The sequence below is a fragment of the Pelobates fuscus genome, chromosome 8 (assembly GCF_036172605.1).
Source record: "Pelobates fuscus isolate aPelFus1 chromosome 8, aPelFus1.pri, whole genome shotgun sequence".
Taxonomy (NCBI): domain Eukaryota; kingdom Metazoa; phylum Chordata; class Amphibia; order Anura; family Pelobatidae; genus Pelobates; species Pelobates fuscus.
The window spans coordinates 176,062,022-176,089,596 of NC_086324.1; the positions used below are offsets into that span (position 1 = coordinate 176,062,022).

The 27,575-nt window shown below is 41.0% G+C and overlaps 2 protein-coding genes across 3 annotated transcripts; both read right to left on the bottom strand.

Moving 5' to 3' along the window:
• Positions 1-579: 579 nt before the first annotated feature.
• On the bottom strand, positions 580-1,897 carry LOC134571053 (taste receptor type 2 member 9-like). The gene has a single exon (XM_063429096.1). The coding sequence runs from the start codon at positions 1,669-1,671 to the stop codon at positions 646-648; it is 1,026 nt and encodes a 341-aa protein (XP_063285166.1). The 5' UTR covers positions 1,672-1,897; the 3' UTR covers positions 580-645.
• A 3,838-nt stretch (positions 1,898-5,735) lies between these two features.
• On the bottom strand, positions 5,736-21,990 carry LOC134571054 (uncharacterized). Of its 2 annotated transcripts, XM_063429099.1 has the most exons (8): positions 21,897-21,990; positions 18,838-18,866; positions 17,743-17,832; positions 14,955-15,273; positions 13,264-13,455; positions 8,874-8,899; positions 7,611-7,643; positions 5,736-6,066 (listed from the first exon to the last, which is right to left on the bottom strand). In XM_063429099.1, exons 2-8 carry the CDS (start codon positions 18,853-18,855, stop codon positions 6,058-6,060), a joined length of 687 nt encoding a protein of 228 aa, XP_063285169.1. In that variant the 5' UTR covers positions 18,856-18,866; positions 21,897-21,990; the 3' UTR covers positions 5,736-6,057. The 2 variants fall into 2 exon arrangements, with proteins under 2 accessions (XP_063285169.1, XP_063285167.1); XM_063429097.1 differs by lacking the exons at positions 5,736-6,066; positions 7,611-7,643 and having other exon boundaries at positions 8,776-8,899.
• Between the last annotated feature and the right edge of the window lie 5,585 nt (positions 21,991-27,575).

The following is a 27,575-nucleotide window of genomic DNA, read 5'->3' on the forward strand; positions in this document are numbered from 1 at the left end:
TAACAAAATCTCAAAAAGATTAGCTGTAAATATTGGATTTTAAAATGTGATTGCAGTTATTATAACTTAATTAATTGGTTTGTCCTGTATTTGGACTTTAGTGAATAATTCCATTTCGCTTAATATACCTTATAAGAGGCTAATAAAATTTGAATTAACTTTGAATTCCCAACAATATTTAGTGAATAATCCAGTGTATAATTTTTTGTAATTATGACTCAATAGTATTCAAACATATTGGGCGTATTATCATTACTTTGACAATTAAATTCTGTCATTGTTGTAATCATATTTATTAAAATGTTCTAAAATTGATCAAAAAGTGGTGGTTTTGTTTGTAGTTAATTCTTCTTGTAAGTGTTCTCTGAAATTCAGATGACGGCAAAATCTAGAGTGTCTGAAATAAGAGAAGGGAAACAAGACACTTTTCTGATAGAAAAACTTTTGTATCACCCAAAGATGTAGAATCTATAGTATATTATAATATTATGGTTAAGGCATAACAATAGCAACAGATTAAACAAACTTAATAAACTACCCAAACATTGTTGAAAATGAGATATACAATGGTTGGCAACACCAAAGTTACAGGAAAATCCCATAATGTATTGATATTGATCCTGTATGCTATAAATAAAATATGATTTACTTTATATTTTTGCGTAACATGTAATGGTAGAGTCTCACGCTGCTTTGAGACAATCTGGTGTTTCTTGAGATTAGAATAAAAGATTGAATAGGAGAATAAGCACCCAGAACTATTACAGTTCCCATGTACTCAGTACTCATTTTAGTTAGAGCATTGAACACTATGAGAACCTCGGCAGTGAAGTAGATAACGTAAAGAAAAAAGAGGAGCCGCATTGTCCTGGCTGCTTTTCTGTGGACCTTCAGAACTGATCCATCATTCATTCCATCATTCTGCTTTAAGTGAAGAGTGTGCATGGACAGGAACCAGACGATGCTCACTGTTGTTGTTGTCACAATCAAGAAAGGAAATACAATGCTTATAATGAGAGCCAAATCAAAAATTTGTGGATTCGTTTGAATCATGTTGCCTTCTGTGGAGATGTTAGCAATGGCAGAAGTTTTGTTATTCTTGGGAAAAAAGTCATCAAATACCCAAATCACAGAAAGACTGTTAAGGAGAGATATAGAAAGGGTGGCTAGGATTAGCGAGGGCACCTTTGAATTGATGTTCTTCTTTAGTTGGCCAAGCAAGCCACTCTTAAAAGGCAGGATCTTCACAGCGTAGAACAGACATAGCAAGGCCGTTAGCCACGAGCTGGACAAGAGAACAATGGCATCGAGAATGTTAACAATATTAAAGTAAGTCACAGAATCAATCCATGGAAACATAATGGTTCCAAAATCCTCAAGACCACTCAAATACGGGTGACAAATGTTGGAAAAGCCAAGGGAGAGCAAAATCTGATAACAGGGACTTGGCCTTATCCCTTTCACCCAGTCCATTAGGATTACACACACAATGAAGGTGCTTAGTAATATTCCAAGAATTATCTCACATAACAGGATAACTGAGATGGGAATCCCAAATTCAGCCATGGGCAAGGGACTCTTTTCCTTTCGCTCGTATGCTGAGAGGACACACAATGCAATGAGATCTCTGTGAACTTTGTACATGGAGAGATGTCGGAAATAAACTGTCATAGACTAGAACAAGGAACGTGAATTTACATGGGCCAAACCTTTACTGTATTTGAATATAAGTAAATTCTGGGAAGGCCCCACACAGGCAGACACAGGCAGATGATTTGTGCTTCAGCTGGACCTTCTCATTCATCATCTGACAAGCGCTTGTACGCTCCTCTTTATGTGAGGAAACATTGTCATTGAGTGAGTGTATGTCTATCAGTAAGTGTCTGTGTGCGTGTGTGTCTGTCTGTCAGTGAGTGAGTGTGTGTCAGTGAGTGAGTGAGTGTGTGTGTCTGTCAATGAGTGTGTGTCAGTGAGTGTGTGTGTCTGTCAGTGAGTGTGTGTCTGCCAGTGTGTGTCTGCCAGTAAATTAGTGACATGAGAGGGCGGCACAATGGATCTTTGCCTAGGGTGGCAGAAATCCTTGCACCTGCCCTGGTCAGCAGTCGTTGGGTAGAGGGGACCCTGTATGTCATTTTTGTGTAAAAAAGATTGCAGTTGACTGTAGGAAAAGTGTGAGGTTTGCGGAATACTATGGATTGTCTGGAGGGAGTGAAAGTCTTGAAGCTGTGCCCTTGAGTAGAAGTGGGTCAAGTGGGTGAAGCCTTTCCTTAGCATTAAAGGTGGGAATGCAGTACGTGAAGGTTGCTATGGGGGATGCCCGGGAGATTCCATTTCTGCTGCTCAGCTTGCACCTGTGTGTATCCCATACAGTACTTGTATCAGCAAGGATATCTGGGCTGGAGTCGTACGTAGAGGGGATTTGAGGGGTTTAGGCAGCCATAGCATATGGAGGAGTTTGAATGGTTCCATCAGTTGTCTTTCCATTTTAACTCTTTGCGGGGGGATTGATCTACAAAGTGTGGTATTGCGGATACTAGTATGGATGCGTAGTGGTAGGTGTGAACATCTGGGACTGCAAGGCCACCTGCCCTAATTGATGTTCTCAGGAGTTTCATGGATACGCGGGGTCTCCCTCCCGCCCAAATAAGTTTGGTTATATCTCTTTGGACAATTTTGAAGTAGGACTGTGGCATAAACAGTGGTAGGGTTTGGAAGACATACTGTTATCTTGGGAGTATTGACATCTTAATTGCCACTATCCTTTCAGTCCATGTAAGGAAAAGGAGGCCCCATTTTGCTAGGATTTCGTTACAGTCATTCCCGACCCTGATATAATTACCTGTGCTTAGGTCAGTGGTCCCTCTGGAGAACACCTTACCCAGGAGTGATTGCAGGAAGTTTCTGGGGTTCTCATTTGGGAAGTAGGCTGGAACTAGTGTCAGTTGGGTGCTGTTAAACTGGCCTACCAAGATGGCATATCCTTCCACCAGGGTCTATACATTGTCATAGGCTACGTCTTTATGGATCAAGATTGAGACTCCTTTAGATTTGGTGCTGGCTAGTGAGTGAACTTGTATGGGGTATTTCTTGGTGAATATGGCCGGGGTGTGGTCATTCCTTGCAGGCTATATCTACTCCTTGTTTGGTTAAGTCTCGAAGGAGCAGCCTGTGTCTACCCGGGGTATTTAAGTCTTTTACGTTATAAGAAACAAATTTCATGTTGTCTAAAGCCTAAAGTGTGTCTGCTTATGATGAGGGCTCCTGCTGTATCTTATGGTCTATACTCTAGGAGATAACTCTTATGGGCCCCTTTGGTTGGTGGGTTTTATGAGAGGTAGTCTGTGATCATTGGGATCAGAGGGGTAGGGGGATACACATCGGGGATAAACTTGGTGGGGGTAGTAAACTCGTGGGCAACTTGCCCCATGCAGCTCCCCAACTGGGAGCCAAGGTGCGCCGAGAAGGTCTCAGTCGCAAATGGTGAGGGTGGTGTGGGTAATCCTCATGGTCTGTCAAAACTATGACTTTCAGGGAATTCCTGTACCCCTGCTCTGATCTAAGAGATTTTCGGATATGTTGTTCACCCAGATGAGGACTGTCAGGGGATGTGATATGTTGGGATATGTTGTGTTTTGGGGTACTTTTGGGACTTTTTAGAAATGTGTGTTTTTTCTGCCTGGAGATAATTGAGTTGATACAGTAATTAACTCAATTATCTCCCAGGCAGAGGGAAGGGATTGTTTGCCTTGTGTGGGAGTGCCTTACATTGTAAATGTGTTATTATTGGTTTGGAAGTTTATAACCTTGTGCCCAACAAGGTCCACCTGACTGTCACCCTTGTTGGGAAACTTGTATAAAAGGCAATGTGCCTCCATTAAACGGCTATTCCAGCTTACACTCCAAAACTGTGTGTCGTCCTGTTATTGGAGAGAAAGAAGATTTACTCCTCTGTCTGCTGTTCCAGCTTGCAGGGTATTCAATGGGGAAAGTCCAGTGACTAGTGGTGTCATAGCTAATTCCCCATTTGGTTCCAGAGCTCCTAGGACTGAGTGTCGTCCACTCAGCTCCAGGGAGGAGGTGTCGGTTCCAGGGCCCCAGTAAAGGCACGGCGACTGTGGGCAGAAGTGCTGTGGTTTGTCCCCTGTTCCTGCTACATTCTCTGGACTAGGAGAGGTCTACCCACTTGAAGCTGGATCCTGGTCCTGTGTCGGACGGCGAGACCCCAACCAAGCTGCAGCGGTTCGTGGGGTCTACAGTGGTTACGGTGTTCCAGTGATAATCCAGGGATTATGGTTCTCGCAAGTACTAGGAAGTAGCGATAGACGGAGGTACCCGGTCGGGGTGCCAGGCGGTCCGTCACAATTACCATGGGTAGAGCAATCAACATTAGCAACTGAGCGGCAGCTCCTTTGTGTATATCATGGGGGATACATCAAGTGCGTTAACCATGTATGGAATTCGACCATGTTAAACTTAAACATAATCATAAACACATTTAACCGGTAGGTAGGGATATTGCGGTACCTGTGGGCCCTAAAAGTCTGCTGTACCGCACAAGAAAGGATACGCAAGAAGGTTCCAACCTCGTGGAGTTGGGTAGCCATCACTGTTGTCACGTTAAAGTCCATTCTGGAGACATTCTAGGAACTTTAGCTGGTTGAAGCTGCTGCGCTACTGGTACTGGGAGGCCATAGTCTTTCGATTTGGTGACTCCCAGCTCCAAGGATGTGATGGCATGCATGGCTTCTCTGTGGTGGACCAGTAGCTTAGCAGGGTATCCCCATCTGTAGGCGATGTTTTGATCTCGCAGTGTGGACATAATGGGTGTCATATTCTTCCGGAATTGTAACATTGCTGCAGACAAGTCCGCAAATATCTTTATCTGGCCATAGGGGTCTGGCATGTCCGAAGTTCTGCTAGCTCTCACCAGTTGCTCTTTGGCATGGAAAAAGTGAACTTGGGTAATAACATCCCTCACGGCTGTCGGTGTAAGGTGTTTTGGGCATCTGAGCCTGTTTGCCCTGTCTAAAACTAGCTGGTCTGGGTGAATTGCAGGGGTGAGGGCCTGGAACAGATCCATCAGGTAATTGTTGAGATCCGTGGGAGTAACCGTCTCCGGTATTTCACAGATACGGATATTGTTTCTCCTGGACCTGTCTTTGAGGTCTGCTAGCTTAAGCCTGTAGGAGTTGAGGTCAGTCCCAAACTCCTGGACCTTATCTCCCAAACTGTTGTGGGCCTCTACAAAATTGTCCATCTTGTGTTCGATTTGAGATGTGCGCTGGCCTACTTCTGTGATGTCTTTGCGGAGCTCTGACGCCAGTGCCTGCAGCTGCGTTTTCATATTTGCCTGTTATGTTTCTGTGAGATCAGCAAGCACATGGCGCATAGTGCTTGCCGTGAGGGGCTTTTCCTCTGAGATAGAGCTAGGTGAGGCCAGGGGCGATAATGATCCTTCCCGGATCGTCGCTATCTTTAGGAGGGCTGCGGCCTTCCAGCAGTTTTGTTCCGGTGGTCCATGCCAAGAAGAAAGACGTTTGTTCTGCTTTAGCTGCTTTGCTTTTTTGTCTCTGTGACATGGTACATGTTTTTACGTGTGTAAATGCTCGGTAGACCGATTATTTATGCTCCTGAACACCTGAATATCGGGAGCTTCACCAACGAGTCCAGTTCAGGCACCGTCCAGTTCAGGCACCAAGCCATGCCCTATACAGTACATTTTAAAGTGACAAATGATTAAATAATCAGTTTATTGGAAATAAAATCATTAAAAATATATTTACGTGAAACTGTGACAGTAATAATTGGGACTGGATGACGAACACATTCACTATACAGAGCTGGTCACAGAGGACGTATCAGCGTGTAGACGGCCATGAGGTATGTTTCTGTCTGTCTGTCAGATGCTGAAATATTAATATGAAAGGTCCAATAGTTTCCGGGCTCTGGCTGTGAGCTTGTGTAGACCTTCTGATCATGTGATGGGATGCTGATGCTGAGGGTTCTGCCTCGTCTAGATGTTCAATGGAAGTTTCCTCAGCTCATTGAATGATTATTTCAGACTTGCTGCAATAGAAAATAAACAGATATTTATTGGATCAGAATGACCCACGAGTTCACAAACACCCTGCACAGATTGTACGGGAGAACTAACAGGTATCTCTTTATCATTCTCTGTGACAGGAATAAAACGGTTACTCTGCCCTTTATAAATTAATGAATTTTTATCTTTTTTACAGTATTTCTGCAATGCACCAAAACAATCCGTCTAACACAATTCATTCCTCTTAAATGTTTTGCTCGTTTTTTGCTGATGATTTTACTACTGATTACATTCAAAACATACGAAGACAAATGTCCAGTTTATAATTAGCTGGTCTGAGTGAGTATTATTGCTGTGGGGCTCTGTTATACACTCAGACACATTACTGGGAGTATTATTGCTGTGGGGCTCTGTTATACACTCAGACACATTACTGGGAGTATTATTGCTGTGGGGCTCTGTTATACTCTCAGACACATTACTGGGAGTATTATTGCTGTGGGGCTCTGTTATACACTCAGACACATTACTGGGAGTATTATTGCTGTGGAGCTCTGTTATATACTCAGACTCATTACTGGGAGTATTATTGATGTGGGGCTCTGTTATACACTCAGACACATTACTGGGAGTATTATTGCTGTGGAGCTCTGTTATTCACTCAGACACATTACTGGTAGTATTATTACTGTGGAGCTCTGTTATACACTCAGACACATTACTGGGAGTATTATTGATGTGGGGCTCTGTTATACACTCAGACACATTACTGGGAGTATTATTGCTGTGGAGCTCTGTTATACATTTAGACACATTACTGGGAGTATTATTGCTGTGGAGCTCTGTTATACATTTAGACACATTACTGGGAGTGTTATTGCTGTGGAGCTCTGTTATACACTCAGACACATTACTGGGAGTATTATTACTGTGGAGCTCTGTGATACACTCAGACACATTACTGGGAGTATTATTGCTGTGGAGCTCTGTTATACACTCAGACACATTACTGGGAGTATTATTGCTGTGGAGCTCTGTTATACATTTAGACACATTACTGGGAGTGTTATTGCTGTGGAGCTCTGTTATACACTCAGACACATTACTGGGAGTATTATTACTGTGGAGCTCTGTGATACACTCAGACACATTACTGGGAGTATTATTGCTGTGGAGTTCTGTTATTCACTCAGACACATTACTGGGAGTATTATTGCTGTGGAGCTCTGTTATACATTCAGACACATTACTGGGAGTATTATTGCTGTGGAGCTCTGTTATACACACAGACACATTACTGGGAGTATTATTGCTGTGGAGCTCTCTTATTCACTCAGACACACCAACAATATAGAGATCCTAGAAAAGAGGATCATTGGGAGAGAAGAGATGGACCTACATAGGGACACTTGGAAGGTGTGTGAGAAGGCTATATATTATATAAAGGGTATATGGTATATAATATATAATTTTACAAATAAGGACTGTCCTTCCTAAACAGGAGGTTACTGTAGTTCGTTACTCAGCTTTTCAGTGCACAAACCTGGCCTCCTGACGCCATACGTACCTGGTAACTTACATCCTGGGACGTACAGCAATCCTGAAAAACACAAAAACCAGAGCGTCATGGGCTAAATCTTCCTCAAATAAAGGTCTTCCTCATCTTGTAAAGACTGAGAAATGTTTTGGTTTCCTGGGAGCGTATCATATTGCTCACTAATACAGAACACTTCACTTTAACGGGTTACTTTAAATATCACAACTACTAACGGGGTCTGTAGTGGTTATGGTGTAAGGAGTACTCTGGCCCTGTTTCCCAGTAATGAAGGCCAACTGTTTTGCAATGGTTTGCTCTCACATGGGTCTTTACCAGGTGCCATCTGGTCAGTGACAGCATCGGACATCTCCAGAGCCCGGGTGCCGGATCCCATCACCATTCATTGGACAAGAGCATCAGCTGACCTCTCTCAGCCAATGAATAACCTTCTGTCATAGAAATGTGCAAATCATCGACATTACCCAACCTGGAACCCTTGCTCTGGGCTGGGAATGACCCTCTGCCCCCAGTGACGTTGCCGGAGGGAGGGTTGCACCATCTTAATGTCTTAATGTTTTATTATATTACACAACAAACAATACAACAGCCATTCCTATCTGGGTGACTAAACGCATGTTTGGACATTTTGAAATTGTTTAAACTGAGCCAGTGCTGGGAGTCTGGGAGTCTAGTGTCTGGGATCTGCTTTAAATATATGCGCTCAGTAAGGAATACTCAAAGCACTTCTTTTGCTGTTTTTCTGAGTCTTGGACATTTAACATTTTCATATTGTATCAAAATACTTTAAAATAGAAAACTCAGAGCATCGTAATCACTACAGCCCACTGAAGTTGTTATGGTGCCAGGAATGCCCTGACACCCTTCCAGGGTACACAGTCAAAGCTGGGATCGGCAGAGAGTTGGCTCCTCTCCGTTTTTATTAGCTTTCCTGAGCCATGCCATGCTGGGCCAGCACTCTGCCAACGAGATAAATCCTTCAATGCCAGGCTTGGATCAATGCAAGAGCTGCCGGGGCACAGGAGGAGGAGGAGATTGGTGCCTGGCAAATGTTTTTACCCTTGATTACTAATCCTGGTATAGGGCCAGGGCATGCTTGGTGTTTGCAATGTTCCATAATCTCTTTCCATACTCGCCAAACATCTCAATATGGTCAGGATCGCAGCAGAAGTTATATCTATCCAGACAAGTGTCCATGCCCGATTACCTCTAATTTAGTCATTGCTCATACGGTAAAACACTTTCCATATGGACCAACATACAGTCTACTCTTACCATAATACGGCAGAGATCCACGGCACCTGGCAAAACACAGAGTACAGGTCACACACGTTATTAGGAATATATGGACATAACAGAATATTACACAATACCAGTCATCACAATCAGAACATAGGACCTGTGTGAATGTATCAATATGTGAATGCATCAGTGTATTAATGTGTGAATGTATTAATGCGTAAGTGTTAATGAGAGAATGTATCAATGTGTGAATGTATTAATGTGTGAATGTATCAGTGTGTATCAATGTATTGATGTGTGAATGTATTAATGTGTGAATGTACCAATGAGTGAATGTACCAATGTTGAATGTATCAATGTGTGAATGTATCAATGTGTGAATGTACCAATGCATTTATGTGTGCATGTATTAATGTGTGAATGTATCAATATGTGAATGTATCAATATGTGAATGTATCGATGTATTAATGTGTGCATGTATTAATGTGTGAATGTACCAATGAGTGAATGTATCAATGTGTGAATGTATCCGTGTGTATCAATGTATTAATGTGTGAATGTATTAATGTGTGAATGTATAAGTGTGTGTCAATGTATTAATGTGTGAATGTATCAATGTGTGAATGTATCTGTGTGTATCAATATATTAATGTGTGAATGTATCAGTGTGTATCAATGTGTGAATGTATCAGTGTGTATCAATGTATTAATGTGTGAATGTATCAATGTGTGAATGTATCAGTGTGTATCAATGTATTAATGTGTGAATGTATCAATGTGTGAATGTATCAGTTTGTATCAATGTATAAATGTGTGGATGTATCAATGTGTGAATGTGTAAATGCAAAAATATTATCCAAGTGCTAAAAACATGACATTTTCCCTTCCCTTCAGGTCTGGGAGGACTAATGGGCCCAGTATCACACTGAGTTACTCACACACTATCCCAAATCCCTATGCACACTTACATTGCTGGAGTTTTTAAGCATCACTCCAATGGCCATCAAAGTGTAATCTCACATGTCATTTCAACGCACTAACAAACCTCCAGTTATGCAAATGTACAGAGGGTTTTGGGATAGCGTGGGATGTTCTTGTATGTTTTAGGGCTGATGTGTACTATGGTCATTGCAGCTGCTACCCAGGAGTAGTGGGAGTTAGAGCACAGGACTTATTTTTGTGTATTTGCTTTTGTATCGCACAGCCATGTTGTGATGGGCAATTGTAGGTATAATACACATTGATAAATTGTATTTCTTTAAACTGCAACTGTTTCTTTAATTAATAACCTTGTACCTCCCTTCAGTGCAAAATATGTTTACACCATCAAAATAATCAACCTAACATCTAGTCCAAATAAAGATTAAAGATGTCTAGGTTATGGCAATAGACTGATCAGGATGTTTTCCTTTAGTTTCCATATATGAACGGCTTTTAACTCGAAGATGAATTAACCCATACATTACCAGTAGTAATTAGGAATGCTATACTATATATACATGCATGATCAATGCTAGGTAGAGACTTACTGACCGACTCTGGAGGTGACACATACTGAGAGATAACCTGTATATGCAGGAGGGGATGTTAGACTAATACTTTATATATATTGCAAGAATATATTCATTTAATTCTATATACGTCGCTTTATGAAATATTAATGGATTATTGAGCAATTCTTAACAGCTCCTGCGAGCAGAATTTTAAAAAGCGTGATACCCATACTGAAACGGCACCCAAACGCCAGCTAAGAGCCACCAAGCGATGGGGGACGTCGGGACACAAAAAACGGTACATTCCAAGCGACAACCGACCCGACGACCGCCGTTCACACCGGTGAGGCCTACTGGCATGGTGGAAGCAGGAGAGGCGGCCCTCTCCTGCTGCCGGGATCGGAGGGGAGACCTGCTCAGAGCCCACGCTCCCCCCCCTTTGGACCGGCGGGGGATATCCCGGTCCTACCCCCCAAGCTTAACCGGTCACACAAGACCCAAGCGACAGGACTACAGAGTCCGGAGGCTGCATACGAGGGCGGCAAAATGGCGGCCGGCCCACGCACCACTGCCACATATCTGATCAGAAAGGAAACTGAGCGCCGGTATGACCTTATATTCCAGGCACTATGGAGAAAGCTGGAAACCCTCCTGCGGTCCCCGCAAGCGGAAGCCTCACCTGGTGTTATACTACAGAGGCCAAAACGAAGGAGCACTGAGATGGATGGGACACCCCTCACCCTCAAAATGGCCACTCATAAGAAAGGGCCTGGCCCAACTGCACCCGAAAGGAGCAAAGCGGCGACCAAACCCAGACCGCACAGAGCCCGCAAAGCTAAGCGGACCCCCAAGAATCCACACCAAAGGCAACCTCACCGAAAAGCTGTAGTCCAACACGGACTCAAGAGGAGCAAAGCTCGCCCAGACGGACCAAGGGGAGGGCGGATGGCCAAGCCCACATTAGCAGAAACCACTACACTGCCACATCGAGCCGGCAACAGCAAGCGACCGCACCGACTTGTGCAATCCACTGCCGGGACCTCAAGACACTCACCAGGCGAACCTGTGACCCTCACCGCCACTCCACTCCTCTGCACACTCGGAACGCGGAACGAGAGCCTCCAGCGCAGGGCGCAGGCTTGTACTCTGCCCACACGAGGCATCGGCTGAACGGTAACGCGAAAGGGGGACTCTCCCTAGGATAAACGTGCAGCCAGATACCCACACCTGATTGCACGCTAGCCTGCTTGACTGTGCAGCTTCCCCATAGGAGACTCACATAGGCTGGCAGGACTGCCATTTTTCGCCGACCACCCAAACCCCTTGATAAGCATTTCACACCAACCGTCTTAGCTAAAGGCCCATACCGACCCACTTCTGTCGAGCAGATGACCCTCCGAATGGACCCTCTTTACTTTCCTAACCTGGTATTACCCATGCTATGACTTCCACGGATGGACTCTGAGCCACCTCAGCGGGGTATTGGCTACCCTTCCGGGACCAGCATCATGCCACTACTCCAACTGTGACTGTGGGGTGAACATCTATATTTTATAGTTATGTTTCTAGCTGCTTATATATTCTTAAGACACATACCCTAGCTGACAGCTATTACATGCATTATTCCAGCATAGATTGTTTTTCATAGTTCAGCCTTGAAATGCATAAACGTTTATGTCTCGAATCACCTAATTGCCACTAACTAACCAGACACGGCAGATTGTTGTTAAACTCCACAGGGAGCTCCTGGTAAATCAACTTACGTGAATTAATCAGGGATAGGAACACCCCGCTTCAGATTTAACTTCCAGCGGAGTCTTAAGCTAAGTTGCTCGATATGTACCCTGTCCGCTTCATTTAGAATAAGAATAATTTAAGATTTTTTTGCCTAGCATCTGACACAGCATATTAACCCACTATGTAAAAACCAAAACGTTGTTTTTCTTTGTTGTGTCTTGCAATCTCACTAAGCAAAGTTCATTATTACTGTTTATCTCCTTACTTAAAAAAAATTGTGTGCAAGATCTCATGTCTACCCCTATGTACAAATGTGCCTAACGTGCTAGAGGATTGTCTTTGGGGTACCTCATTAGCAACTGTTATCACTGTGCGCACTTCAAAAATAAAGAATTAAAAAAAAAAAAGAAATATTAATGGATTATTAAGTCTTTATATGTCTATATTCATTGATGTATATTCATTTATATTCAATAAAATATTTTAGAAAGACAAAAGGTTATTGTTTCAAATTCCCTATTTTCATTGTATTCTATTTATTTATGTTTTTTAAATAGAGAAACTCTTACCAACTCTATGATTTTATGGCTAAGATATCTGTATGATTAGCTCTGCTAAATTCTATGCTTTAAGACGTTATCGTGGTAAGTAGGGGTACGAGCCGTTACAATGTTACAATCCTGCCGCCCATCCCTTGTGTTCCTTATTAAGGGTTAATAATCATGTAGGGGTTTAGAAAAATGCCCCTCTCTGTCTCATTAGAGATATCTTCGACTGAATCTGAAGGAAGCAAGGACCCACCTGAGAGTTTTGCCTTGACGTAGCAGGTGACCTTAAATGGCCGTTGGAGTGATACTAAAACCCTCCATTTATGTAAATACACATAGGGATTTGGGCTAGTGGGCAAGTAACTCTTATCTTTGGTTTTTATTGTATGTATTGGGACTGATGTGTACTATAGTCATTGCTGCCTAGGAGTAGTGGGGGTGTGAGTGCAGGGATTAATTTTGTTTGCCAATATCATGAGTTTAGTTTTTATTTATCTCCTGCAAACCTGGGTGGTGTTTTATCTGCATCTTCTAGAAATATTGTAATAAAATGTTACCAGTGTATTAATATCTCTCAGACTGAGAACCTGTAGCCAGTTATTTAATGCTCCTCGTGGCTGCCCCCATGTGGATACAGCAGGTACCTGCATTTATGAAATCTTCTATCTGCCGTAACTTTTTGTTTAATAGTTGTGGGTTCATCTTGTCGTGTGGGCTGATAAGGAACAGCTCTGCGGCCTGATCAGCGATATTTTGCTGTTCTCGCAGGATGCAGGATTTCTGCTCAAAGCCGGTCTTGTCCAGGTCATCAATCACCACAATGACTTTCCCTCGACCTGCAAAGCAGAGATTTTATGAACTCAGGGAAGCTGGACAGCCCTCTACCTCTCTGGGTTCGATCACCTTATCTTGTTAATCATTTTCTGCTTTATTTACACGTTCGACATAGCAACTGCTGCCAAATATGTTCCATAAATAATAATAATAATAATCCGTGACACACACTGAGAGCTCTCGCTTCTTGTGACCTTATTGTTTCCTACTCTTGGTTTGTATAAAACACGTAGTCAGACTCATTGTCTTTCTTTGTCTAATTCACATCATCCAGCTTGGGTCGACGGAAGCTCCTTAGCAGAATTAACTTACCCAAAATAGTAATTTATTCAATAAACTGACAATTGACGAGATAATCGCCATATTTAAGTCATTATGGCTGCGTTGAACAATGTCCCTGTAACGTAGCTCCAGTCCTAATTCTGGAATTACAGCTTACAATGAGTTACCTCCTTCCCAATTCTCCCCAATAACCAGTGTAGTGACTGACTCCGGGGGTTTATCCTCTAAACAGTAAATTGTATGCAGTGAATTCAGGGTACAATAATCACGCTAGGACTATAGTGGAGTGGGAGAATCTTCTAATTGGCGATATTGGCCCAAATTTGTGAAATACTTTTTTAATTTCATTACTGATTTAACAATATGTGTGAATAAACCTCATTGTAAACATCCCATTCCCTACATATGTATCAATGTAAAGAGATATTGTGACATGGGTCACTGGTAAGTTTGTCACAAAGCCTATAGATTTAGACTAAAGGGACACTATAGTCACCAAAACAACTTTAGCTTAATGAAGCAGTTTTGGTGCATAGATCATATACCTACAGTCTCACTGCTCAATTCTCTGCCATTTAGGAGTCACAATACTTTGATTCTGTGTATATAGCCCTAATCCCCTGGCAGTGACTCACACGGCCTGCTTAAATTTGTTTGAATTTCAATCTTATCATAAGGCACAGTGTGTTTATCTTAGAAGCTCTTGTCTCCTGATTTGTTAATACAATTTACTCACACACAGGAGGTTGACATATTAACAGAGCAATGAGATAAATAAAACTCACTGTGTGATAAGAGAAGCTAAAACATTTTGACTCTTTTTAAAGAAATGTCTAGGGAGGCCGGGTGAGTCCCAGCCAGGGGAGGTATAAACAAAGTGATTTAACTCCGAAATGGCAGAGAATTGAGCTATAAAAATACAGGGGCATGTTCTATACACCAAAACTGCTTCATTAAGCTAAAGTTGTTTTAATGCTTTTAGTGCCCCCTGAAAGATTTAGCACGAGGAATGTAATACAGAACTACTTACTACTTATAGCAAAGTGAGAATAAGAGAGTTTACACTCATTGGTAGATATGCTGCAAACCAAACAAGGAGAATTATGGGAAATATGACATCCATTGTCACCCATTTTACCTTGTGACTCTATAGTTCTTGTTATTTGGTGTATTGGGATATATAGAATTGTGCCAATTACCCAGAATGCTCTGTACTTACCCAGTGTATCAGATAGGTGTTTGAGTTCTTTATCATAAATCGAGTCTGTTACATTAGTTATGTTAACCCTCCCTCGATTCTTTGTGTGATACAGGATCGCAAATTGGCATTGATCGACCTCCTTGGTGAATGTATGAAATCCACTATTGGCAATGTAACAATGTCTTATTTCTTTAACTGAATCTTTAAATAATCTCAGTCCTTCCCCCAGCCATTGGTAGTCCTCCTCTGCTGACCGAGAGAATATTCCAACAACAAGAGGCTGAGGAGCAGAACAAAAGACCTGCCCATCGAGCGTGTTAGGAGCACAACACAAGACCTGCCGGGCACAGAATACAAACAAAACAAATCGTTAACACGACTCGGTCTAATAAGTTCTTAATAACAATAGGATGAGACTGATACTGAGAATGTGGAGCAAAGAAATAAACATAAGGCAAAACGTATCTGTTTGTATGGCTTGATATTCAGGGCTAAGAAAATGACAGCTTTGTAAACGCGTGCAATTTTAATAGTGTTATCTACTCTTTCATCTTCTAAAGGATGTGGGAGAGGTAAAACATTGTATGAATTATATTGTATCCATTTCCTTGCACCATTTGAAATATTAATGAGAAAACAGAACATGAAACACAAAAAAAAGTAATAATACCCAAACATGTGTCTAAAAAACAAGTGAATTATACAAAATAAAAACCCATAACAATACACATAATAATAAAAAAGCAGCACCTACACAGTGTAACAGCCCATATAAAGTATACTCCCAAAAATAAAAACCAGAAAAGAAGGTGCGCTGTACCTTGCAAACAAAGACGCAACTAAAGTACAACAAATATAAAGTGCAACTTTAAAAAGCGCGTTTCAGAGTGGTATTTGTTTAATGTACAAAGTGCAGACAATACACAGTGCAACAATATGTGCAATCAGCCACAAAGTGCTGCAAGTAAAGGAAACACTAAATATCTCTCTCTGATTATACAGGAGCCTCTCAGTATATAAGGCCTTTGACACTGTTGCACATAGAAGGCTTATCAATAAACTGCAATATTTAAGTTTGGATTCCAATATTGTTGAATGGGTGAGGCAGTGGAAGAGTGACAGGCAACAGAGGGTTGTAGAGAGTTCAGAGAAGGGCTACTAAACTGGTTCATGGATTGCAGGATAAAACTTACCAGGAAAGGTTAAAGGATCTTAACATGCATAGCTTGGAGGAAAGACGAGACAGGGGGGATATGATAGAAACATTTAAATACATAAAGGGAATCAACACAGTAAAGGAGGAGACTATATTTAAAAGAAGAAAAACTACCACAACAAGAGGACATAGTCTTAAATTAGAGGGACAAAGGTTTAAAAATAATATCAGGAAGTATTACTTTACTGAGAGGGTAGTGGATGCATGGAATCGCCTTCCAGCTGAAGTGGTAGATGTTAACACAGTAAAGGAGTTTACTGAGAGGGTAGTGGATGGCCGCGGCAGCCTGCCTTCCTTCTCCTATACCGTTAGGCAGGACCGTTTAAGTTTAGGTAACTATAGCAGTTTGCCTTTTTTCTCCCGTATCGATCTGCATCGTAGGCGATTAGTATATAACTGTCTGACCAATATCTAAATCCTATCTGCACATATATATTAATAATATTTTTCTGTCTGAATTTTTCATCCCACTTGGTACACTTGTTAATGTTATAACAACTTCTTTAATTTATTTAAACAAAGGTGTATAAGACTAAGAGGCAGCACAAATAGAAATGTATCATGCAACAACCCTGATATTATTTTATTCTGTGAATAATAACAACTGTGTTCACTGAATCTTACAAATAGCACAAATGATATATTGATACATTATTTGCAACCCTAGGTAGAATTATGCACTAGTAACTATAACAACTGTGGCATCTCACCTAGGAAACATGACTAGCTGTATACCGATACATTTATTGTAACCGACTTGCCAGTGACACTTAGAAACTCGGCAGGCTAACTCACTTATCAAATGCAGACCCGGCTTTTTAATCATCACTTTGAGCACTAAAGCACCATTGTCACCAACTATAACCGATTTCATTTTATTCTGTCGATTTAGTTTTATTGAGAAACAATAAAGGTCACGTTTTAAACGTCTATTAGGGAACTCAATTCTTGTTCATTCATTAATATATTGTAAAGCAACCCAAAAATAAATATCGTCTATGTAAATACAGGGTAAGGATCAAACGGTTCATATTCTGCGGACGAAGAAAGCTGAAGATATCACATTTTAACCCTTTATTTGTCAGTGTATAGAAGCACTGTAGGGTAATAACTGCTTGATCCAAGGATAAATCTGACTGCCATTCTGGGGTCAAGAAGGAATATTTTCCTAGTTTGTGGCAAAATTGGAAGCGCTTCAGACTGGGTTTTTTGCCTTCTTTTGGATCAACAGCAAAAAACAAATGTGAGGAAGGCTGAACTTAATGGACGCAAGTCTCTTTTCAGCTATTTAATTATGTAACTATGTAACTATGTAACTATGTAACTATGTAACTATGTAAGTATGTAAGATTAACTTTGTGTTATAAAGAGGTTAAATATGTGCAGTGTGTAACTCTGACAATCGCTGCATGTTACCTGACTCGTAAACTGGGTATAAAGAAATAAACTAGGCTTACAAAGCATTATGACTCATCCTACGGTAACTACTAAGTGGTTAAATAGACTTCTCTTTGTTTAATACTCTGATGTGATTATTATAGAGAGTTACAGACACAAGGCAACAACTACAAACGTAAGCTGATAATTTACCTTTTTTATACACAGGATGATCCACAGGAACAGATTCCCCAGCAGATAAAAAGGGAATAAGATCACACCGATGACTGGAAAAATATAATTCTACAAAGAGAATAAAAGATTCGAGTGAGCCAGATATTATCCGTACTATCAGTATTATTAGGAGCTTATCAGTCACAGAGACAGATTGTGTGATTACTAATCCTGCCTTCAACCAACAAGGACTATTCCCAATTTAATTTCCTGACTGTTAAAATAAAACATATATCTTCAATTAGCATTTATCTAAAATATGGGAAGTAGAACTCATCCGATAATTTGGGATAAAGCGGTCACAGATTTGTTCCAAGATATACATAAATTAATAAAATGATGTAAATCCAGATATTTCTAAATTATTTACAAAATTTAGACGAATTATGAAATAAAATGTAAAATTCCAAAATTTTGGCAAAAATGACAATTGAGGAAAATGTCACCAATGTCACGCTATAACCAGCGCGTCCGAGGTTGTGTGTTCTTTCGTTATGTGAGGCACTTCATCATTTCAATACACCTCCCATGTTTAGATAACTGCTACTACCCTCGTAAACTTCATATTAACTGGGTAAAAACACACAACCAAGATTAACTGCTAAACACACATTTCAAACAGTATTAAAGCTGATATTAATAATGAATGTTTTATTAATAAGTGCGTTTAATGGCCAATTACAGTAAGTACCGTTATATCGTCTATCTCTGCTACTAAGGATATTGGAAGTCATTGCATCCTGCAAGGATTCACTGTAGTGTACTCATCTTGCCCCATCCTACCTCCTTCGTGACGGCTAGAATCCAGCCGTGAATTCTATCCTAAACAAGTTACTGTAACGTATGAGAGGATTTAAAGCTCCAGACGTAGAACTGGGGAATCGTGCCTAGTGAAATGAATCCATTAGTCAGCAATGCTAGTGAAGGGGCTTTGTGGTATAAATACTGTATTGCATGCTTGTTGTTGTGCTATGCGTAGTGATAAATTAGTTTGAGTATCCATGTTACCGGGAAGGAAGCAGTTAATACAATGCACACAGGTCACCATATTGCAGTCACTCATCGATCTCTTACCTTTATACTAACTGACATTGTCCTGGAATCTGAATAAATAAAGAGATAACAGACAGTACAATGAATTTCACAACCAATACACATATTACACATTTTATTACAATCTGCTATTGAAAACGGAGTGATATAATAGTGTACATACCAGGAACGGCCTTTCAGTGGGAGCACCATAACGTCGATATAGAAAGGGTAGTAGATACCTGGAATAGCCTTCCAGTGGGAGCAGTAACAGTGATATCGAAAAGGTAGTAGATACCTGGAATAGCCTTCCAGTGGGAGCAGTAACAGTGATATAGAAAGGGAAGTAGATACCTGGAATAGCTTTCCAGTGGGAGCAGTAACAGTGATATAGAAAGGTTAGTAGATACCTGGAATAGCCTTCCAGTGGGAGCAGTAACAGTGATATAGAAAGGGTAGTAGATACCTGGAATAGCCTTCCAGTGGGAGCAGTAACAGTGATATAGAAAGGGTAGTAGATACCGGGATTAGGCTTCCAGTGGGAGCAGTAACAGTGATATAAAAAGGGTAGTAGATACCTGGAATAGCCTTCCAGTGGGAGCAGTAACAGCGATATAGAAAGAGTAGTAGATACCTGGAATAGCCTTCCAGTGGGAGCAGTAGCAGTGATATAGAAAGGGTAGTAGATACCGGGAATAGGCTTCCAGTGGGAGTAGTAACAGTGATATAGAAAGGGTAGTAGATACCTGGAATAGCCTTCCAGTGGGAGCAGTAACAGTGATATAGAAAGGGCAGTAGATACCTGGAATAGCCTTCCAGGGGGAGCAGTAACAGTGATATAGAAAAGGTAGTAGCTACCTGGAATAGCCTTCCAGTGGGAGCAGTAACAGTGATATAGAAAGGGTAGTAGATACCTGGAATAGCCTTCACGTGGGAGCAGTAACAGTGATATAAAAAGGGTAGTAGATACCTGGAATAGCTTTCCTGTGGGAGCAGTAACAGCGATATAGAAAGAGTAGTAGATACCTGGAATAGCCTTCCAGTGGGAGCAGTAGCAGTGATATAGAAAGGGTAGTAGATACCGGGAATAGGCTTCCAGTGGGAGTAGTAACAGTGATATAGAAAGGGTAGTAGATACCTGGAATAGCCTTCCAGTGGGAGCAGTAACAGTGATATAGAAAGGGTAGTAGATACCTGGAATAGTCTTCCAGTGAGAGCAGTAACAGCGATATAGAAAGGGTAGTAGAAACCTGGAATAGGCTTCCAGTGGAAGCAGTAACAGTGATATGGAAAGGGTAGTAGAAACCTGGAATAGCCTTCCAGTGGGAGCAGTAGCAGTGATATAGAAAGGGTAGTAGATACTTGGAATAGCCTTCCAGTGGGAGCAGTAAAAGTGATATAGAAAGGGTAGTAGATACCTGGAATAGCTTTCCAGTGGGAGCAGTAACAGTGATATAGAAAGGGTAGTAGATACCTAGAATAGGCTTCCAGTGGGAGCAGTAACAGTGATATAGAAAGGGTAGTAGATACATGGAATAGCCGTCCAGTGGGAGCAGTAACAGTGATATAGAAAGGGTAGTAGATACCTTGAAAATCCTTCCAGTGGGAGCAGTAACAGTGATATAGAAAGAGTAGTAGATACCTGGAATAGGCTTCCAGTGGGAGCAGTAACAGTGATATAGAAAGGGTAGTAGATACCTGGAATAGCCTTCCAGTGGGAGCAGTAACAGTGATATAGAAAGGGTAGTAGATACATGGAATAGCCTTCCAGTGGGAGCGGTAACAGTGATATAGAAAGAGTAGTAGATACCTGGAATAGGCTTCCAGTGGGAGCAGTAACAGTGATATAGAAAGGGTAGTAGATACCAGGAATAGCCTTCCAGTGGGAGCAGTAACAGTGATATAGAAAGGGTAGTAGATACCTGGAATAGCCTTCCAGTAACAGTGATATAGAAAGGAGCAGTAACAGGAGCAGTAACAGTGATATAGAAAGGGTAGTAGATACCTGGAATAGCCTTCCAGTGGGAGCAGTAACAGTGATATAGAAAGGGTAGTAGATACCTGGAATAGCCTTCCAGTGGGAGCAGTAGCAGTGATATAGAAAGGGTAGTAGATACTTGGAATAGCCTTCCAGTGGGAGCAGTAAAAGTGATATAGAAAGGGTAGTAGATACCTGGAATAGCTTTCCAGTGGGAGCAGTAACAGTGATATAGAAAGGATAGTAGAAACCTGGAATAGGCTTCCAGTGGGAGCAGTAACAGTGATATAGAAAGGGTAGTAGATACCTAGAATAGGCTTCCAGTGGGAGCAGTAACAGTGATATAGAAAGGGTAGTAGAAACCTGGAATAGGCTTCCAGTGGGAGCAGTAACAGTTATATAGAAAGGGTAGTAGATACCTGGAATAGGCTTCCAGTGGGAGCAGTAACAGTGATATAGAAAGGGTAGTAGATACATGGAATAGCCGTCCAGTGGGAGCAGTAACAGTGATATAGAAAGGGTAGTAGATACCTGGAAAATCCTTCCAGTGGGAGCAGTAACAGTGATATAGAAAGAGTAGTAGATACCTGGAATAGGCTTCCAGTGGGAGCAGTACCAGTGATATAGAAAGGGTAGTAGATACCTGGAATAGCCTTCCAGTGGGAGCAGTAACAGTGATATAGAAAGGGTAGTAGATACATGGAATAGCCTTCCAGTGGGAGCGGTAACAGTGATATAGAAAGAGTAGTAGATACCTGGAATAGGCTTCCAGTGGGAGCAGTAACAGTGATATAGAAAGGGTAGTAGATACCTGGAATAGCCTTCCAGTGGGAGCAGTAACAGTGATATAGAAAGGGTAGTAGATACCTGGAATAGCCTTCCAGTGGGAGCAGTAACAGTGATATAGAAAGGGTAGTAGATACCTGTAATAGCCTACCAGTCCAGGATTTAGGGATTACCCTGTTGTGTCTAAAGTGTTTATTTTTCTTTTCTGAATACACCTTAGACACAACTGGGTAATCCCTAAATCCTGGACTGGTAGGGGGTACTTGAGGAATGGGTTGGGAACCCCTGCCTTAACGGCTCCCTAATTTCTCACATAGATTATAAACCGGATTCTTACCTTATTGCAGCCGGAGAGAGAAATAACATGGGTGTGTGACTAAGTATCAGTTTGACTTAAACAGAAACTGAAAGTGAATTGCTTTAATTTTCAGTTTTTTTTTTTTTTTAAATGAAAGTAACACAAATAGTGGATTTTTAGTCTCCTACATGACTATATCAAAAATTAAAAAAAATGTTTCCTCCCCCCATCGCCCCCTCCTCTCCTTCCTTTTTTATTTCTTGCCCCCGCAAGAGCTCTTCCTCTTTTTCTCTAATCAGGTGAAGAAGGGCTTAATTCAGGCCTGGAACCTGCTATCTGGGTGGGACGTGGTCTGGAAAGGCCAGAGACTGTTAGGAGAGACTCTGCCCACAAAAAAACAACATGTGCAAATCTCACTTATTATGCAAATATCCAAATAGTGAGAACCAATTTCCTGTATTCTTATCACGATTAGAAGGGCTGGGCGTCACTACAGAACAAACCCAGCGCTAGTGATAACAAATAAACAACACGAGATAAAACCACATGAATTTATTCTGTCTCTAATATGGGTAAAACATCTAAACATCATCTCCACAAACATAATAAATGCAAAACAACCCCCCCGTCGGGCAATCTCCACTCCACGTTTGGTATAAATATAAAGTAAAACCCCTCCGAATTGATTAAATGGCATCTCTGTGTCTGGGCTGAAAATTCCAAATACATTTATATTTCTACATTTATTTACATTTAATTGTATACATTTGCATCTGTTTATTAATTTATTATTCAAAAATGAATGACTCGTTTGGCGTTAGCAATCTTTCATTGCATTCTATGGTGTAAGTCTGACTTTTTCCCAATATTTATGTTTTATTTTTTGTTTATGTAGTTCTAATGCTTTGCAATGAATATTATTCAAGTTGGTTTTCGGAACACAGTCTGTTTTTAGGTTATTCTTGCAGTAGTGTTTAATTAATAGAATGTTAATTATTACACTATTTGTGTTCACATAATTAATTTTCATTACAAAATGAAACTGTAAAGCTCACTGTGCCTAAAAATCAATAGAAAGGGACACTGTACTGCCCAAATAGCAAATTAAAATCACTGTTCAGTAGATATACCCCAAATGTGAACATATTTGCATTCATTTATGCATTTTTACTAGGCTATATCTAAAAACAGCATGTAAAAGCTGTACATCTCTTATCTGCAGCATTTGCAAGCCCTCCCCTTCTAACCCCGCCCAGACTTTCTGTGGCTGACCAATCACAGACTTCCCAATGGAGCTCAATGAGAAGTCTTTGTAAGACAGGTGCTCTGGACAATTGCTGCCTCTTGAGTTTATCTTTACTGAGCTAAACAACTCAGGAAGTAACAGGATGGTTGTTTGATTGACAGCCGGATGTTTTTTTTTTTTAACGAGGATCATTTATAAAAGTGACAATTTTGATTGAAATCTCAACCTTTTGTAAAGTGAACATATTATCACTCTTCACACATAAAGCCTGTGGCATTGAGAGGCCTGGCTGCCCGCCTCCTACCTGCTGACTATGGCCCCGGGTAAATTTGTACTTTTGAATGCAATATTTGGGCATGTGGTATTGTATATTGCTGCTACTCGCCCTTTACGGGCCATCCGTGGACATATTATGACTTTGAGGAACAATGCCCTTTAAGACTGTGTAGCAGATTGCATTCAGGCTGTCTTAACTATTATGTATGTTATTATGTGTTCGGTAAATTGTATATGTGTATGCAGCATTCGTCTGATTGTTCGGAAGAATCACTCCATTCATTATATTGTGAATATAGTGAAACTACCGAACAACCAGACCACCCAGGAATAACAATGTTGCAAACGGGTAATTGGCAATCTATGTAATGTGTTCTTTGTCCTCTGGGTGGCCGCCATTGGGGAAACAAACAGTGGCGGCGGCCATCTTAAACTCCCGAACAGCGGTGTTTTGCCGTCGAGTATCTAGAGCTAAAATTGGACTCTCGACTAGGCAAACACCGCTGAGACCTCCAGACTTCCAGCAATTCGTGCAGAAACTACCGAACGGCCCGCCGTTCAGTAGAAAGAATTCCACGAACAAGGGGATTCATACGAATCATCCCCAGGCTCCATAACCCAGGCAATTCGTGTGTTTTCATTCCCTTTTCTGTGACAGACCACAGGGCCAAAGTATATGGAACTATTTTAGGATACTTTTGCCATGCGGTCGGTCAAAACTTTAACCCTCCATAATTCCCGAACCCCTGGTCCGATCTGGGTGATTTTTGGATATGTGTCTCACCCAGATCAGGGCTACCAGGGGTGTAACATTTAAAGGGGTAACCCTATTGTGGCGAAACCAACTTCGCCACTGTGAACTGGAGAGGCCTGGTTGCTAGCCTCCTGCCCAGCGATTATGGCCCTGGGAGATTGGGCCCTTTAAGAACAGTGTTCGCCCATTTAATGACTATGGGAGAAGAATTGGCACTTACTAGAGGGCACTTCGGATGCAGCCGAAGTGCCGAAGCGACCGAAGGTGTCGAAGTCGTCGAAGTGACCGGCATCGGACAAAGGACCACGTGGCGGTGGCCATTTTAACTCGAACACCGCCGACCCGTACCATCAACTGCACTTCGACACTTTGACTAAAGTCGAAGTACCGAACACACTTCGAACGGGACTTAGTCGTTTTTATACCAGGAAGGTGCTTGCGGTCGGTCATAAAAGGACTTCCGTGTAACTTTTTATTGACTGAAGGGATTGGTATGATTTTTGAGAGTGTTTATGTTTAAAGTATGCTGAGTCTGAATATGTGGTTATTGTGGATGCGATGTATGGTTCCAAAGTTATGAAAGTTGTATAAAAGTATATTTGTAACTGTATGCCTAATGGAATTATATGTCACACTAAGGGGAGAGGATGTGTGGGAGGTAACATCTAAAGTCATTGGTTCTTTTATGCCTCCCCCTGGGTGTGGCCTGTATGTGTGAGTTGGAAATAAAAGCCAGGCTGGATGAGCCAGTCCAGAGTTCCTGTTTAACCCTCAAAATGAAGTGTCGTCTCGTTCTTGGGGGGAATTGGATTGTAAGCTGACTGCCAGGAGTGTAAGCGGATTGTATGCTTTTCTTGTTCAGCTGTTCCAGTTCGGAGTGTTATTTCGTATCCAGATCGGGAATTTGGTGTTCTGCAGTAGCTGTGCCTGTCTCTCAGAAAGGGGATTATCGCCTAAACTGGGTTTTATTCCCTTTTATGCTGAAACGGTCCGCAACACCTATGTTTAGGGGTACATCCAGAAACCCATGGAATGTGTGTCTGGAATAATGGGATTATGTGTCACACTAAGAGGAGGAGATGTGTGGGAGGTAACTGGTACATTATTGGCTGTTGTACTAATTGTTGTAAATCCCTCCCTTGCATGGGAGAATGTCTTAAAAGGAGGTTGTGTGAATAAATGATGAGTTCCTGCTTAACCCTCAAAGTGAAGTGTCATCTCATTATTAGGGGAGGATTTATTGTATGCTGTTCCAGTTTGAGAGTGTAAACCTATTCACATGGTTTTACCTATTCAGCTGTTTTTTAGCATTCATATGCTTGAGATAATTGATATGTTTCTCCGGTTCGGTGATTTTCAGGAAACGCTAGGAGCATCCTTTAACGGAGGTACCCAGTCAGGGTGCCCGTCGATCCGTTACAAAGCCTTTCTGCAAAGTAAAGTGTTCTAGGTGTGTGCAGTGAGCCTTTATGACCAGTTAAAAGGCCATCACAATCATGACTTCATAATGGTAAAGAGAATAAGAGACACACAGTTGGGGAGATAAGACACCTAGGAGGGAAGAGATATACAGAGAGGCTGGGAAAGAGACACACAAAGGGCCTAGGAAGGGAGAGATATACAGAGAGGCTGGGAAAGAGACACACAAAGGGCCTGGGAAAGAGACACACAGAGGGACTGGGAAAGAGACACACAAAGGGACTAGGAGGGAAGAGATATACAGAGGGACTGGGAAAGAGACACACAAAGGGCCTATGAGGGAAGAGATATACAGAGGGACTGGTAAAGAGACACACAAAGGGCCTCCGAGGGAAGAGATATACAGAGGGGCTGGGAAAGAGACACACAAAGGGCCTCCGAGGGAAGAGATATACAGAGGGGCTGGGAAAGAGACACACAAAGGACATAGGAGGTTTAGATATGTGTTTATTTCTTGTGAGGTTGGATTGTATGTGCTTAAATCATGATGTAAGTTGTACAGCTTGCTAAAGTATTTAGCTAGGTCATTATTGATGTCTTGTGTACACTGAGCTGTAATAATACAATGAACTGTAATAATACAATAAGCTGTAATAATACACTGAACTGTAATAATACACTGAGCTGTAATAATACAACAAGCTGTAATAATACACTGAGCTGTAATAATACACTGAACTGTAATAATACACTGAGCTGTAATAATACAACAAGCTGTAATAATACACTGAGCTGTAATAATACACTGAGCTGTAATAATACAATAAGCTGTAATAATACACTGAGCTGTAATAATACACTGAGCTGTAATCATACACTGAGCTGTAATAATACACTGAGCTGTAATCATACACTGAGCTGTAATAATACACTGAGCTGTAATAATACAATGAACTGTAATAATACAATAAGCTGTAATAATACAATAAGCTGGAATAATACACTGAGCTGTAATAATACACTGAGCTGTAATCATACACTGAGCTGTAATAATACACTGAGCTGTAATCATACACTGAGCTGTAATAATACACTGAGCTGCAATCATACACTGAGCTGTAATAATACAATGAACTGTAATAATACAATAAGCTGTAATAATACACTGAGTTGTAATAATACAATAAGCTGTAATAATACACTGAGCTGTAATAATACACTGAGCTGTAATCATACACTGAGCTATAATAATACAATGAACTGTAGTAATACAATAAGCTGTAATAATACACTGAGTTGTAATAATACACTGAGCTGTAATAATACACTGAGCTGTAATAATACAACAAGCTGTAATAATACAATGAGCTGTAATAATACAATAGATGATTATGATGCCCCTCTAGTGTCTGCTTATTTATTCTGTATTATTCAATATATCTCTTATCTGATTTTATATATTATAATGTTTCATGTTAGCTGGGTTTAATTTTGGGATTTCTTTGATACATTTCTTTCTCTGACATTGTCAATCAATGACTATAAAGAAGGCACGCAAGGCTCTCTGGGATACATTGCAATGCATTATTATATAATGTAATATAAACGTTAACAATGTAAATATGATTCTGGTAGTGAAGGGGTTATTTCCAGATTTAGAAATAAATCAACTTCCAACATTAAAAAATAAATATTATGTGAAGCATTTCAGGATAAGAAGACGCATTGATCAGTGCCAAGATTTATTGATTAAAAATGGCAATAGATAAATATATCACAATTTTATACAGCTCATTTTAAAGTGACAGATAATAAAGAAATAATCCATTTATTTGGGATAAAATTATTAAAAATATATTTACATAAAACTGACAGTAATGAAGGGGTCTGGGTGACGTAATACATTCACAGAGCACAATGAGTCACGGGGAACGTATCAGGGTGTAAGTTTCTGTCTGTCTGTCTGTGTCTGTCTATCCATACTAACAGTATTTATCTATCCATATCTGTCTGTCTGTCTGTC